At 42.0% G+C, this 16,081-nt stretch overlaps 1 protein-coding gene across 1 annotated transcript in view; it reads left to right on the forward strand.

The window, feature by feature from the left end:
- Positions 1 to 2,607, forward strand: part of RCHY1 (ring finger and CHY zinc finger domain containing 1) — a 51,400-nt gene extending 48,793 nt beyond the window's left edge. The window contains exon 9 of the mRNA XM_040327714.1: positions 2,133 to 2,607. Within this exon, the coding sequence (XP_040183648.1) occupies positions 2,133 to 2,261 (129 nt within the window). The 3' untranslated portion in view covers positions 2,262 to 2,607. The remainder of the gene's footprint in view (positions 1 to 2,132) is intronic.
- The last annotated feature ends 13,474 nt before the right edge of the window (positions 2,608 to 16,081 follow it).

Below are 16,081 nucleotides of genomic sequence, written 5' to 3' on the forward strand. Positions count from 1 at the left end.
CCTAAAATTGCCTGTCTGCTCTACTGTGGCAGTGGGAGAACATATTATTAGGTTTATCTCCTGTAAAAGAAGATGCAGCACTACAAGTTTAAGAATAATAATATTTTAGTGGAGTAATTTGACTCCATTCCTCTTAAAGGAGTTCTCTGACCTAAAACTTTTAACCCCCGCTGTGCCCGGGCTGTAAAATAATAGAAAATAAACTTTCACTTACCTGCCTACGATCCCCCGTTGTTCCGATATCGCCGTCCCGTTCTCCGGTCCCGGTCTCTTCCGCTTCCTGTGTGTCGGTGACTCATAGTGCGCTCAGCCTATCAGTGGCCGCGACGGGACATTGCTGCGGCCGCTGATAGGCTGAGCGCACTATGAGTCACCGACACACAGGAAGCGGAAGGGGCCCGGGACCGGAGAACGGGACGGCGATATCGGAACAACGGGGGATCGTAGGCAGGTAAGTGACAGTTTATTTTCTATTTTTTTACAGCCCGGGCACAGCGGGGGTTAAAAGTTTTAGGTCAGAGAACTCCTTTAACTTCTTATACACCAATGTATGTTTTTCAACGATTCTGCCATCCAATCCTAGAATGACAACAAACAGGACAGGACTACTGGGAACAACCCCCCCCCCCCCCCATCCTCTTGTGTATATACCCTAGACAAGACCGGATCTTACAGTCCCTTGAACAATATAACTGATAAGAGTGCAGCGCAGGCAGAGAGCACAGAATGTTATCGGTTGACAAGATTTGTTGCAAGATCAACAGGTATTTTTCATGCTACTGGAACAAATATACCTTACATATATTCAGTAAAGTGCCTGGCCTCAGATGATGCACAGAGATTAAACAAATCCTCCTAGATAGGTTGTACCTGTTTATCGGCTGTCTTCACTTCTCTACATCCATCTTGCTTGAGCGTTCAGAAAAAAGTGGGCGGATAGCTGAAATTACTTAATAGCTCAGTAAGGAGAGTTCTGGGAGCTGATTGGAGGGAAGGGAAGGGAAACAACCCTCTCCACACAGCTCACAGGAGGCTGTCAATCAGCTGGACAGCCCTCCTCTGTCACCATTTTTCTCTTGGTGTCAGGAAAACTTGTCAGAAATTTGTGCTGATAGCAGAGGAACAAGGCAGCACACATAAATGACACTTAGTGCTCTGAACTGAGACAAGTACACACTGTAGAGGGATATGCTTTGTTCATATTTCATGTCTGAGGTTTACAACCACTTTAACCCCGTACATTATAAGTTTAAAAGTTTAATAAAATAAACTCCTCCAAAAAAATGTAGCAGCCCTACACCCCCACATACACATGCATTAGGTGCTGAGCATACGAAAACTACAATTGTACCACATTGTGGAGCAAGACAAATAATTCCAGGACCATCATTGTTATCTCTAAGCTGATGACCTGTAAATGTTTTTAAGCATTTCCTATAGACGCTTTTGAGTACCATGTTTATAGTGCAAAAAATAAAAACCGCACAGGTGATCAAATACCACAAAAAGAAAGCTCTATTTGTGGGGGGAAAAAAGGACAACAATTTTGTTTGGGAGCCACAACTGCGCAATTGTCAGTTAAAGCGACGCAGTGCTGAATTGCAAAAAGTGGCCCAGTCATTTGGCAGCTAAATGGTCAGGGGCAGAAGTGGTTAATCAAAAATTGGATCTTGCATTGTGTTTCTGTATTTTTTTTTTTTTACTGAAAGTATAATGGAAAAGTAGCACAAATATCTTGTGACATCAGAACATTTTAAATACCATTGATTTCAATGGGCAGCAGCGGTAAACACATCGCTCCTTCTCCGCTCCAAAGATGCGGCTAGCAGGACTTTCTTTACCGTCCTGTTAGCGCAACGCTCCAGTGTGACAGCCCTCGGGGCTGTCACACTGGAATGAATTTGACAGCTGTTTAAGAAGTTATTTTTAACGCTATCGCACCTGCAATCCGTTCCAGTGTTATAGGGGTCTAAATGTTTGCTTATTGCAGTTTCTACATAAAATATTAATGTAAATAAGCTTAGGTTACAAAGGACAGTTTATTCTTCATTTGATTCTCCACATTAAACATTCAGTGTACTTTCATCTGGCAGATCTATTTTCACTAATATACAATTTTCCCCCCCACACAGATTCTTTGCAATGACTGCAGTAAAAGATCTACGGCGCCCTTCCACGTTCTGGGGATGAAATGCGAGAGCTGCAAGTCATACAATACCACACAAGAAGGGAAACTTCTATCACAGTCCGCAACTCCATAACCTCAAACCTTGTTCTGCTGTTTAAGGACAGATTGCTATGGCATCTAAACTTTAGTCCTCCGAGAACACTGAAAACAATAAGGAAAATATTGGTTATATATATCTCTCAGTTGAACATGTAGCTGAAAGAAGATTGAAAGTTTAATTGTTGCCAGTTGCAAAGTTCTGCTATGTTTAATCCCTGAGGACTGTAACCACCCATGTTTTCAAGAGGCAAAAGAAGAGCATCTGACTTTTTATCATCAGAACAAAAAAAAAAAAATAGGATAAATGACAAGAGGAAGGAGATGTATAAGAACAGAGCTTGGCAATATTGTTAGAACAAATAAAAACTGATTGTTGCAAATTATTAGTAAAGAATACTAGTAGATGTAGAGTCCAAAGTAAGGGCTAGTGCACACGGGCCTATGGTTTGCTTTTAACATCAGACGTGTAATGCAGTGTTTCAATTTTGAATAGGATCTTAACCACTTAAGGACCGCCTCCTATACGTCGGCAGAATGGCACGGCTGTGCACATGTACGTACAGGTACGTCCTGTACTAGTACTCAGCCGTGGGTCGTGGGCGCGCTCCCGCGACCTGGTCCGAAGCTCCGTGACCGGGACCTGCCGACCCGATTGTCGCTGGAGTCCCGCGATCGGTCCCTGGAGCTGAAGAACGGGGAGAGCCGTGTGTAAACACGGCTTCCCCGTTCTTCACTGTGGCGGCTGCATCGATCGTGTCATCCCTTTTTATAGGGGGACACAATCGATGATGTCACACCTATAGCCACACCCCCCTACAGTTGTAAACACACTTCAACCCTTGTGGTTAACTCCCAAACTGCAACTGTCATTTTCACAATAAACAATGCATTTTAAATGCATTTTTTGCTGTGAAAATGACAATGGTCCCAAAAATGTGTCAAAATTGTATGTATGTATGTAATGTCACAGTCACGAAAAAAATAACGCTGATTGCCGCCATTAAAAAAAAAATAATAAAAATGCAATAAAACTATCCCCTATTTTGTAAACGCTATAAATTTTGCGCAAACCAACCGATAAACGCTTATTGCGTTTTTTTTTTTTTTTACCAAAAATAGGTAGAATATGTATCGGCCTAAACTGAGTAAAAAATATTGAATCTTTTTTCAAAATTGTCGCTCTATTTTTGTTTATAGCGCAAAAAGGGGCAAGGTCCTTTAGCTGCATTTTGGTCCGGGTCTTAAGTGGTTAAGGAACTGTATACACTTAAAGGAGAAGTCCAGCCTGAGCTTTTTAGGCTGGACTTCTCCTATGGGTCACAGGAGTGCAATTTGTTTTGCACTCTTGTGACCTGTTTTCAGCAGAGAGCGTTCTGAAGTCCACTCTTTGCTGATCTCAATGCCATCAGCAGGGCAGCGCATCATCGCGACTTCCAAGTCTGAATCCGCCAGCTGCCCTGATTGATGGTAGTCTTAGCGTCTCCGCAAGCCGCTGAGACGGCCACTCCCCGCCCCCTCACTGCTCAGCGCTTCAATAAACGCGGAGAAGTAGAGCAGAAGCGATGCTGACTGAGAGTCGGAGGAGGAGTGAAAACCGAGCCATCGGCAATGTTCGGTGGCTCTGCTCTCAGGGCAGAGATGCCGGGAGACAGATGCAGCATCGGTCTGACGCTGCATTCACTGAGGTAAGTATGATTAGCTTAAAAAAAATGTAAATACCTTCTCTTTTAACTAAATCTGAAACCAGACCCTGCTAAATTGACTTTCAGAGATGTTTAATGCTGCACTAATATGGGCATGGGTATTGTGTTCCTGTAAGTTCCAATTAAAGGAAAACTATTTTTTTGTTTTTTACATTATTTTGCATTATATTGCTACACATGCAATCTTGTTACTTAACAATATTCAAAATTACCCTTCTGTTTCAATCTGCACTCAGCTATGATCTGCTAAGCAATTCAAATTTACAGTACCTCTTTGGCAACCATTGGGAAATTTAGCATGCTGTTTGTGTAAAAACAGTTCTGAAATATCATTGCCCACATGCGTAACTGGTTCACTGCTTTCCCCAATATTTTCACAAAGTTTGAAGTGAACTCTGAAGCTTTGACAATTCTGTGCGAATGTTTGCTGCAGTAAGGCTTTTGTTTTTGGTGAGATAATGCCAAGAGTACTGCATGTATGAAGGGACACTGGTATGCTAGTTTTCTCTTTTTATAAAAATGCGGGACAGATTATAGCAGGCAGACCATTGGCATTCTGGGAGAGTTGGTGGAAACTAATTCTATGCAGAGAATAGAGGCAAAGGTGGCGTTTCTCTTTAAACGATTGGTCGCCTTGCAGGTTCCCTGTCTTTGAACTAGACTACTGCAGGACGCCTGTTTTGGTGTATTTTGTTCAAATAATAATTTGTACCTGCCCTAAAATGCATTTGAAATTAGCAGTTGAGCCTTTCTGCAGCCATTGATATGTGGCTAACACACAAGAACGGATTGGAGACCCTGACACAAACCCATGCCTATTTAGGTAAACATTTCTAGTTGGAGTACTCGCATATGCTCGGTTGTATTGTATAGATAATGCTTTGCCCCGCTGTTCTGAAAATTTGTTATACTCGCTTCCTACAATTTCCAGAGGCATGCAGCTGCTCCCTGCCCTGCTGTCGGCAGAGGTCCTGACAGGCAAGTTCTGCATTAACTGTTTTCAGATTGTTTGCGGCTTCTCCAGCCCATCAGGACCTTTTGCAAGCCTCAGGGCTTTGGCGTGGAGCAGCTGCATGCATCTGGAATACAGAGTGTCAGAGGTGTTTTAAAAAGAAGAGATCAGTTTTTAGCACAAAATATTTAATAAATTATTGAGGTATAAAAATTCACAACACCATTTGTGGGCATCAAATCATAAATGCATATAACTGAAAAGTGTAGCGTTTCCAATAAAAAAAATTAACTGCTCCTTCCACCATCAGCAAGAACATGGACCAGCATGGTGTTGATCCCCTGAGCAGTCAAATAACACTTATGTTGTAAATCACAGCATCCATCCACCTTAGTCTGCTATAAACTGGACACTCTGAGCACCCCTACAAGCCACAAAAATGCTCCACTCCACCAGTAATAGTTGATCGTTTCTCATAGACCTAAATCATAGAAGGGCAAAGAACCACCTCATGGTGTAGTATAAAAGGAAGAAACTTGAATTTATTTAAAACGGTATATACATGCATAGAACAAGATAAAATGGGCATATCACAGTATTTCCAAACCTCACCAACAAGATGGCCACGGTTCACAGTGTGATGACGTTATACGTCCAAAGCTCCAACCTACGTGTTTTGTCACACGATGATGTTGTCAGGGGTGTGCTATTTTCAGCACAGCAGGGGCAAATAATTTTCAACCAAGTACTGCCTAGTATTTAAGTGAGTACTTTAACTTGAGATGCTAATCTTAATTGGCATGAGATGATGACAGGGTCTCTTTTAAGGGGACCTGCCTGGAAGGAATTGATAATGCCATTACAGCTTTGTTTTTAAAGGTGCATGCTTTAGGGTCCTCTTCCCCACTATTGCTTGCGGAGGGACCATATCTCCATCCACCAAGAATAACTCCAACAACAGAGCAGGGTCTAGAATAGATTGGTTAGTATAACCTCTTGGGGGGTAGGTTGGCTATCGCCAGACACTGTCCCTTTTCCCTGAATGGACAAAGTAATGTGTCTTTAATCCCAAACCTGTGAAGAGCATGGTATGATGTACTGATATATTGTTTCAGGGGCAGTGGCCAACCAAGTAGTGAAAACTGTACTGCTGACTGCTCTAGAACAGGCAATTTAAAGTCAGTTCATGGCAGCTTTCATATATCATTCCTCACGGGTTCCTTTTTAATAAAAAAAAACGAAGTACAAACAAACTCCATCAGATGATATATTTCCATTAAACTGGATAAAAACTGTTTTTGGATTTTTTCTTTGTTCCTTTTGAAATAGTTTTTCATTGCAAGCGAGGAATTTAGCAATAGTTAATAACTTTATTTTGTTGAAAATTCCTTTATAATAAATATTTATTCGGCAAAAAAATTGTTACGGGGGCCTGTATTTTTTTAAGGTTGTGATTCTATATGGTGGTTATATCCAGTTGTAATATCAGTGTGAAGTTATGCCTAGACAAAATTCTAGATGGCAGAAAGTGGATGAGCTACAGATAAACCATTCTCTCTTGATAGCATTGGAAGTACACAACATCAGGTAAAACATTTTGTGGCTTTAAGACTGGGCCATCGGCATTCAGTAATTGTATTCACCAGGTCATTTCTGTAAGACTGGGGAACTAATGCAACCTGCAGAGCAGTGTGGGCAAAAATGCACAATTGTGTTACCCAAGGCAAAGAGAGTTGGAAATATTTGTCTTACTGATAAGCTGGTGGCATAGGTGTCTGCAGCATGCCCACCTGCTCTTTATACCAAAACACAAATGGTTGCCCGAGGATCCAGGATGTGCTGAGTCGCACAGATCCCTATGGGTAGTCAGATGATGATTGCACGTCTAATGCCGTGTACACACGATCGGTCAAACCGATGGGAACGGTCTGATGGACCATTTTCATCGGACCAAACCGATCGTGTGTGGGCCCCATCGGTTATTTAGCCATAGGTTAAAAAAAGCAATCTTTTTTAAAATTAACCGATGGATACCTAACCGATAGAAAAAAAACGATCGTTTGTAGGCACGTCCATAGGTTAGAAATCCAGGCATGCTCAGAATCAAGTCGACGCATGCTTGGAAGCATTGAACTTCATTTTCTTTCAGCACGTCGTTGTGTTTTTACGTCACCGCGTTCTGACACGATCGTTTTTTTAACAGATGGTGTATAGGCGCGACGGACCATCAGTCATTTTCATCGGTTAACAGATGAAAACAGTCCATCAGACCGCTCTCATCGGTTTGACGCGGACCATCAGTCAGTTTCATCGGTTTGACCAATCGTGTGTACGCGGCATGATAGCCCTCTGGTGTCTGGCTAGCTTTTAGAATCCTGTGTTTCTAGGATATTTCTACCTGAAAAGCCTGCCTTACTACGCCTCCTTCTGCTATATTAATGTACTGTATTTCCACTCTATAGCACTATTGTATCGTCTACTTTACAACCCCCCTCCCCCATACACTGTAACCCTGCTCTGCATGTTAACATGCCTAACCAAGCCTAGTGGATTAAATGCACAGCATGTAATCTGTGAAGTATAGGGAAATATACCTATATTCACTTCAAACATTGGCTAGCCCCTGCATATGATTAGCTCTTCAGGTTAATTCACATTAGTACATAAGTAAATCGGGTTCACAGCATTAAAGCATGGTTGTTGCCTAAAAAAGAGCTCCAGGCTAATTTATTAGCTATATAAATGGCTCAAGCAAAATAACCAATCAATATTAAATGTCCTTTTAAAAATCCATAAATAAATATATAATGAACATAAGATTTACCACAGTGTTGAAGTGCATCCACACTTTAAGCATGCATCCATCACAGACATCTAGTGCTTTCTGTAATCCTCAATTTAATTAAACAATGATAAAGCGCTTACAAACAAGAATTCTTTCTTTAACCTCTGGTAACCAAAATAGAAGCCTATTTTAAAGACGGAAAACATCAGATTCTAGAAACATTAACTAGTACCCCTTCAAGTATACTAGGGACTGCTAATGTGGGCTTACTATATACCATTATTGGTCATGAAGATGCCTTGGCATCAGTTAAATGGGCCCTGGCTGATTCCGATTTAACAAAGAAACACAGAAGGATCCTCTTAAATAGTCTTCATTTTTGTTTACTAAACTATTTTTGGTTTGATCGTCGGTTCTTTTTGTAGACCAGAGATGTTGCGATGGACACCCGCTTCACTCCCAGTGTGGCCAATTTAATTATGGCTCACTGGGAGGAAGGGGTGTGTGCGTGTTTTTTTTTTCTTTTTTAAAGCACTGTTCCCGGCAACTGGTGTGCTATTAAAGGTACATTGACGACTTAATCATGATTTGGGAAGGTGATCGAGACAGGTTTTTACCCATGAATTAAATGGTAATGGTAAAAATCCCAATCTTACTTGGAATAATCATGCACATCAGATGACCTTTCTGGACTTAGAAATTTTTAAGACCCGTAACCATTTCAAACCAATGGACCAAAATGCTTACATACCATTAAAAAAGTTGGCACCACCATATATGGCTGTGTAATATTTCGAGGGGAAAATACATAAGGTTAAGATGAAACTGTTCTTCTGAAGAAGACTTTTTGTCCCAGTTACAGGTGTTGGCATCAAGATTTCAACAAAAAGGATATGTAAAAAAATTCCATAGATAAGGAAATTGAGGCCGGGTTAACACCTATGCGAATTGAGTGCAGCTTAAACCGCATCCAATTCGCAGAACAATTCTAAATACATTGTTTTCTATGAGGCTGGTTCACATATGTGCAATGCATTCGCACTGTGCATTGCAGAAAAAACGTGTGCGTTTTTTAGGCCTTGCGGTGCGAATTCAGGCCCATTATCTTCTATGGAAACGCATCTAATTCGCACATGTGTTGCAGTTTGAACGGAAGTTTTCTCTCCTCCACCTCCCCCTTCTCCAAGTTCCCCCCCTGTCTGTTTCATTCCCCAGAGGTGAGTAGCCATGTCGAAAAGACGGATCAAAAAAGTGACAGAAAAGGTGAAGGAGTGTGTGGATTGCGAGGAGCTTATCCGCCTTGTCAGGGAGAACCCAATGCTCTATGACACCCGGCATCCTAAATATAAGGACAACGTTCTTAAAAAACAAATATGGGTTGAAATTGCCAGAAACCTATTGCCAGAGTGAAGCATGTGCTCATCCCAAGTTCAGGCTGACAAAGGTAAGTTTATTTTTCTTATTCTCTACCTGTAGATGTTCGCCTATTATTTAGTTATGTTCTCAAGTTATATTTAAAATAAAACCCCAATAACCAGAGTGCGGTCCCCCAAGAATCCAGACCAGGCCATTATCCAAGCATGCAGTCTGTCAGGACATGTTAAGTGTGCTAGGGAGCCCTCCCACATGCTTTCAATATGGACAGGGTGTTTTTGGCTCCCTACCAATGCACCCTGTCCCCATGTTGATGGCGACAAGGGACTCATTCCCACATCCTTGGACATTGTTTGTAGGAGTCTGCGTGTGTGTCTATTTGAAGAAATATGCAAATTCACTTTAACAAGTTTGTTTACTGATCCTTGGGGGAGTGGCTATCTGTATTTGTCAGCCCCTTTTTACGTTATGGCCCATGCTGGTCGTACAAAGACATCATAATGACAAGTGACAATTTTAACTTGGCCTGACCTCTTGCTCTTGTTTACAATGATCCCCAGCAGAGCACACATAACAGTGTCAGACAGCGACGCATGAGGTCATCAATTTTGCTGTATTTTCAGGTTGAAATTAGCTTAGGAGTTGCAAATATTTCAAGACACAAATGTGATCATTTATTTTTATTTTCTTCAGCATTTAACTTACACATAGTGACATTTTTTATCAGTATGTCATTTTTAAAGGGCCAGCGAATTTTAGGGAAACACAAAAAAGGTAATTTTTTAATTAAATTGACTGCATCTGCCAAGGTAACTTACCAGCTGGCGACATAAAGTAATTTTGGAATAGATCTCTAATCACTTCCCCACTGGTAGTGCCCCTAGTCGCATTCCACTGTGCCGCCTCCATGTTATGCATCAGGGAATCTTCAAAAACATAACCATCACGTTCTCGCACATAGTTGTGTAGTGCACAGGCAGTTTTTACAGCAGAGACCGCATGCTCCAGACTGAGGTTGATGGCAGTGTGCAAGAATCTCCATTTATTGCAAAGTATCCCAAATGCACACTCCACTACTCGGCGTGCCCTAGTGAGCCGATTAATTAAAGATTATTTTTTCATTGGTCAGCGCTCTACTAGAAAAAGGTCTCAGCATATTTTTCCCAAGGGCAAACGCTTCATCCCCTACAAAAACATATGGGAGGGCAGGCTCATTTGTTTCGGGCAAGGACGAATCGTTTAGTAAATCAATTAAATCTATTCTCCCTCAGCATTCTCCCAAATGAGGAATGGGCAAATACACCTGAATCAGAGCTGCTGCCACAAGCACCGACATCCATATAAAGGAATTTATCATTTGCATCTGCCACTGCCATTAATACAAAAGATTTTTTTTTTTTATAATTAAAAAACTGACTCCAACTATCAAATGGCTTCAGGATGCGAATATGCTTCCCATCGATGGCTCCCAGACAGTTTGGAAAATTGCATTGGTCCCAGAATTCCTCGGATACCTTCAACCATTCTTGTTTTGTAGGCTTTTTGAACACCAAAGGCTTAAGTTCTTCCCATTAAAACAATGCATGTCTCATGAACAATGCCACATATTGTTGATTTGCATACCTTAAATTAATAGTGGAGACTTCCGAAAGAATTGCCTGTAGCTAGGTACCTTAAACAACATTTATATAATACATTAGTACAGGGCTCAAAATTTCAAGTCCTGAGCCACTAGCCAGGCCTCAAGAGTTACTCGCCACTAGTTGCCCCACCTAATTCATACACAGTGCTCAGGCTAAACTTACATAGAGCACAAGGAGAAGAAAACTGCACAAACTAGAAGGCTGCCGCTCTCATGTCAGGGCAACTTTCAGTGAGCGCTGCACCGGAGTGGTAATTTTTGCAATCCTCCACCTCACTCATTACTTTCTGCTCTCCAGCTACATTGGTCGGGGCACGGGGGAGGGGGGCAGGCTCAGAGAGGTCATACTGTTAGGTCCCATGGCTTAATGAGAATTGTAAGGAGAGCACCTGTGTACTGCTCTGCCTGTGCACGGCTCAACAGACTACTTTTCCCGAGCATGCACCTTTCCTCTTCGGCCGCCAATCTCATCAGGACTCTAAGTGTAGGCACAGATTGGAGGGAGATTGGTCATGCAGCCCTGTCATCACTCGCCCCCAGCTTAAATCCACTCGCCAAATGCTAGTAGGCGAGTGGAAATTTTGAGGGCTGCATTAGTATTCTTTTCTCTGTTTTTCAGTGCAATACATAAAGAGAAGGTGACGAAGTATGCGGGATGCCTTCAAAAAATATAATCAACACCTGAAGAGTGGCTCAGGGGCAACAGCTAGAGTACCCTATATGTATGCTGATGACCTAGATTTTCTAAAACCACTCCTAGAGATGAGAGATTAAGTTATCATCTACATCATCAATGTATCGGGCCTACATATTTATTATTTTGCATTATTAACTTAAAATCCTCCTCTGCTCATGCAAGCATTGCTAAACCTGCCAAAGTGACGCGTAAGCAAGCGCCAATATCGCAGACGGACATAAGTGAGCGTCTACTAGATATGTTACAAAAATGTCTGAAAAGGTGGATGCTTTCTTATGTCTGGCTACGATACTGGCGCTCAATTTTGTCCCTTTAATAAAAAAAGTACTACCTGAGCGATATTTGGGAGAACCACTATAGAACAAGTTCTGAAGTCCTTTACGCTGCCAAGTGAGGAACCAACATCTGAAAGGCCATATGTGCCACAAGCTAAATCTCACATTCACTTCCCAATGTCAGGCCAGTACCCGGAACAGGGACACAAACCTTACCCCTATGTTCCTCCATCCTATCCTTCCATTTTTTAAGAGGCTACTTCTATATACAGTGCCTTGCAAAAGTATTTGGCCCCCTTGAACTTTGTGACTTTTTGCCACATTTCAGGCTTCAAACATAAAGATATAAAACTAATTTTTTTGGAAGAATCAACATCAAGTGGGACACAGTCATGAAGTAGAATGAAAATTATTGGATATTTCAAACTTTTTTAACAAATAAAAAAACTGAAAAATTGGGTGTGCAAAATTATTCAGCCCCCTTAAGTTAATACTTTGTAGCGCCACCTTTTGCTGCGATTTCAGCTGTAAGTCGCTTGGGGTATGTCTCTATCAGTTTTGCACATCGAGAGACTGAAACTTTTGCCCATTCCTCTTTGCAAAACGGCTCAAGCTCAGTGAGGTTGGATGGAGAGCGTTTGTGAACAGCAGTTTTCAGTTCTTTCCACAGATTCTCGATTGGATTCAGGTCTGGACTTTGACTTGGCCATTTTAACACCTGGATATGTTTATTTGTGAACCATTCCATTGTAGATTTTGCTTTATGTTTTGGATCATTGTCTTGTTGGAAGACAAATCTCCGTCCCAGTCTCAGGTCTTTTGCAGACTCCAGGTTTTCTTCCAGAATGGTCCTGTATTTGGCTCCATCCATCTTCCCATCAATTTTAACCATCTTCCCTGTCCCTGCTGAAGAAAAGCAGGCCCAAACCATGATGCTGCCACCACCATGTTTGACAGTGGGGGTGGTGTGTTCAGGGTGATGAGCCGTGTTGCTTTTACGCCAAACATAACGTTTTGCATTGTTGCCAAAAAGTTTGATTTTTGGTTTCATCTGACCAGAGCACCTTCTTCCACATGTTTGGTGTGTCTCCCAGGTGGCTTGTGGCAAACTTTAAACAACACTTTTTATGGATATATTTTAAGAAATGGCTTTCTTCTTGCCACTCTTCCATAAAGGCCAGATTTGTGCAGTATACGACCGATTGTTGTCCTATGGACAGAGTCTCCCACCTCAGCTGTAGATCTCTGCAGTTCATCCAGAGTGATCATGGGCCTCTTGGTTGCATCTCTGATCAGTCTTCTCCTTGTATGAGCTGAAAGTTTAGAGCAGGGGTCTCAAACTGGCGGCCCTCCAGCTGTTGCAAAACTACAAGTCCCATGAGGCATTGCAAGGCTGACCGTTACAAGCATGACTCCCTCAAGTAGAGGCATGATGTGACTTGTAGTTCCGCAACAGCTGGAGGGCCACCAGTTTGAGACCCTTGGTTTAGAGCAGTGTTTCTCAACTCCAGTCCTCGGGGCGCACCAACAGGTCTTGTTTTCAGGCTTTCCATTATTGTGCACAGGTGATTTGATCAGTTTCACTGCCTTAGTAATTACCACAGCAGTTTGATCTGAGGGAAATCCTGAAAACATGACCTGTTGGTGCGCCCCGAGGACTGGAGTTGAGAAACACTGGTTTAGAGGGACGGGCTGGTCTTCAGTTTGCAGTGGTCTGATACTCCTTCCATTTCAATATTATCGCTTGCACAGTGCTCCTTGGGATGTTTAAAGCTTGGGAAATCTTTGTGTATCCAAATCCGGCTTTAAACTTCTCCACAACAGTATCTCGGACCTGCCTGGTGTGTTCCTTGTTCTTCATGATGCTCTCTGCGCTTTAAACGGACCTCTGAGACTATCACAGTGCAGGTGCATTTATACGGAGACTTGATTACACACAGGTGGATTCTATTTATCATCATTAGTCATTTAGGTCAACATTAGATCATTCAGAGCTCCTCACTGAACTTCTGGAGAGAGTTTGCTGCACTGAAAGTAAAGGGGCTGAATAAATTTGCACGCCCAATTTTTCATTTTTAAATTTGTTAAAAAAAGTTTGAAATATCCAAAAAATATTTGTTCCTCTTCATGACTGTCTCCCTCTTGTTGTTGATTCTTCAAAAAAAATTACAGTTTTATATCTTTATGTTTGAAGCCTGAAATGTGGCAAAGGGTCGCAAAGTTCAAGGGGGCCGAATACTTTCGCAAGGCACTGTATGATGCACAACACAGGCGATTTCCCTATCCCATCCCCAATCCCTTCAATTAGGCCACCCACTCAAATTCAGGGGATGTATGTGCCACAGCAACATGGCGAGTCTAGCCATGCTTCCAGCACTGCCATTGCTGAAAATCCTTCTGCAAGTCGATACTCCACTGAGGCTGCATTATTCAAAAAAACATATCATAATCTATAAAGTTTAAGTTCTGCCCACAGTTAACGAGCATGTGTGCATTTTTGGTTTAAATTTTTGGCCTGAGGTATACTTGAAAGCAAAGTTTATTTTTTGTATATTGTAAAAAAACATATTTTTATGTTATTTGAGCTATTATTTTTTATACAAAAAAAATAAAGATTTTAGTGGTTATCTTCTGTCTGGTTATTCATTTATAATTACACATGTTGCATAGTTCTACACACTTAATATTCCATGCTCACAAATAAATATGACAATGGACATAGGTGGTGAAAATTACCTTAACCACTAGCCGACCGCGCACCGTCATTATACGGCGGCAGGTCGGCTCTCCTGGGCGAGAGCCCGTAGCTATACGGCGGCTCTTTGAGCCGCCACTAGGGGGCGCGTGCGCGCCGCCGGAGGCGCGCGCGCGCGCCCCCCGCTCGCCCCCGACTCCCGTGCGTGTGCCCGGCGGGCGCGATCGCCGCCGGGCACACGCGATCGCTCGTTACAGAGCGGGGAACGGGAGCTGTGTGTGTAAACACACAGCTCTCGTTCCTGTCAGCAGGGGAAATGCTGATTTTCTGTTCATACAATGTATGAACAGAAAATCAGTGTTTCCCCTAGTGAGGCCACCCCCCCCCCCCCACAGTAAGAACACACCCAGGCATACTTAACCCCTTCCCCGCCCCCTAGTGTTAACCCCTTCACTGCCAGTGGCATTTTTATAGTAATCCAATGCATTTTTATAGCACGGATCGCTATAAAAATGCCAATGGTCCCAAAAATGTGTCAAAAGTGTCCGAAGTGTCCGCCATAACGGCACAGTACCGAAAAAAAATCGCTGATCGCCGCCATTACTAGTAAAAAAAATATATTAATTAAAATATCATAAAAATACCCCCTATTTTGTAAACGCTATAACTTTTGCGCAAACCAATCAATAAACGCTTATTGCGATTTTTTTTACGAAAAATATGTAGACGAATACGTATCGGCCTAAACTGAGGAAAAAAAATGTTTTTTTATATATTTTTGGGGGATATTTATTACAGCAAAAAGTAAAAAATATAATTTTTTTTTTAAATTGTCGCTCTATTTTTGTTTATAGCGCAAAAAATAAAAACCGCAGAGGTGATCAAATACCACCAAAAGAAAGCTCTATTTGTGGGAAAAAAAGGACGCCAATTTTGTTTGGGAGCCACGTCGCACGACCGCGCAATTGTCAGTTAAAGCGGCGCAGTCCCGAATCGCAAAAAGTCCTCTGGTCTTTGGGCAGCAATATGGTCCGGGGGTTAAGTAGTTAATGTGATGAGTAATCTTTCTGCAGGCTGGATGCTTGCTCTGTAGCATGTGTTCTGTCGCTCCAACCTAGGGTACATTATTCCTAACAATTCATCAAAACTTAAAAAAAAAGAAAATCAAAACATATACTATGGAACAAAATGTAAAGCAAGGCAAAAATAATATTACCTATTTATTGACATGCGCATATAATCAAAAAACTTGTCTTTGTGCCCACGGAGATCTTCATACAATATCATGAACTGCCCTCTTTCATCACTATTTGCAATGATGGGATGAACCCAGTATCTTCTCCTCCTCCTTCTCCTCCTCTCAACTTCCAGCAAGGTTGCTGCTGTTGCAGCAACAACTGTAGACATGATCATGGGCAGGGCAGCACACATTTCTTCTGAAATCCAAATCCAATTCCACACAAAACTGACTGCTGGACAACCAGGAAGAGTCCAAGAAAGATCACTCCCTTTTATTAGCTACATCATCACACAGCTAACAATGATTGGCCTTCACCAAAAACACAGCTCTGAAGATAATTTCTTCAAATTCGCAGCTGATCCACAGATAAAAAGCAGTGGATCTGCTGAACACCTGATAGAGAAATTTGCAAAGACAACGGAGCTCCAAAACGCAACGCACTTGTGTGAATCTGGCCTGAAAGGGTAAGGGCCATGGACAGGAATTCCATT

This window comes from Rana temporaria, chromosome 1 (assembly GCF_905171775.1).
Source record: "Rana temporaria chromosome 1, aRanTem1.1, whole genome shotgun sequence".
Taxonomy (NCBI): Eukaryota; Metazoa; Chordata; class Amphibia; order Anura; family Ranidae; genus Rana; species Rana temporaria.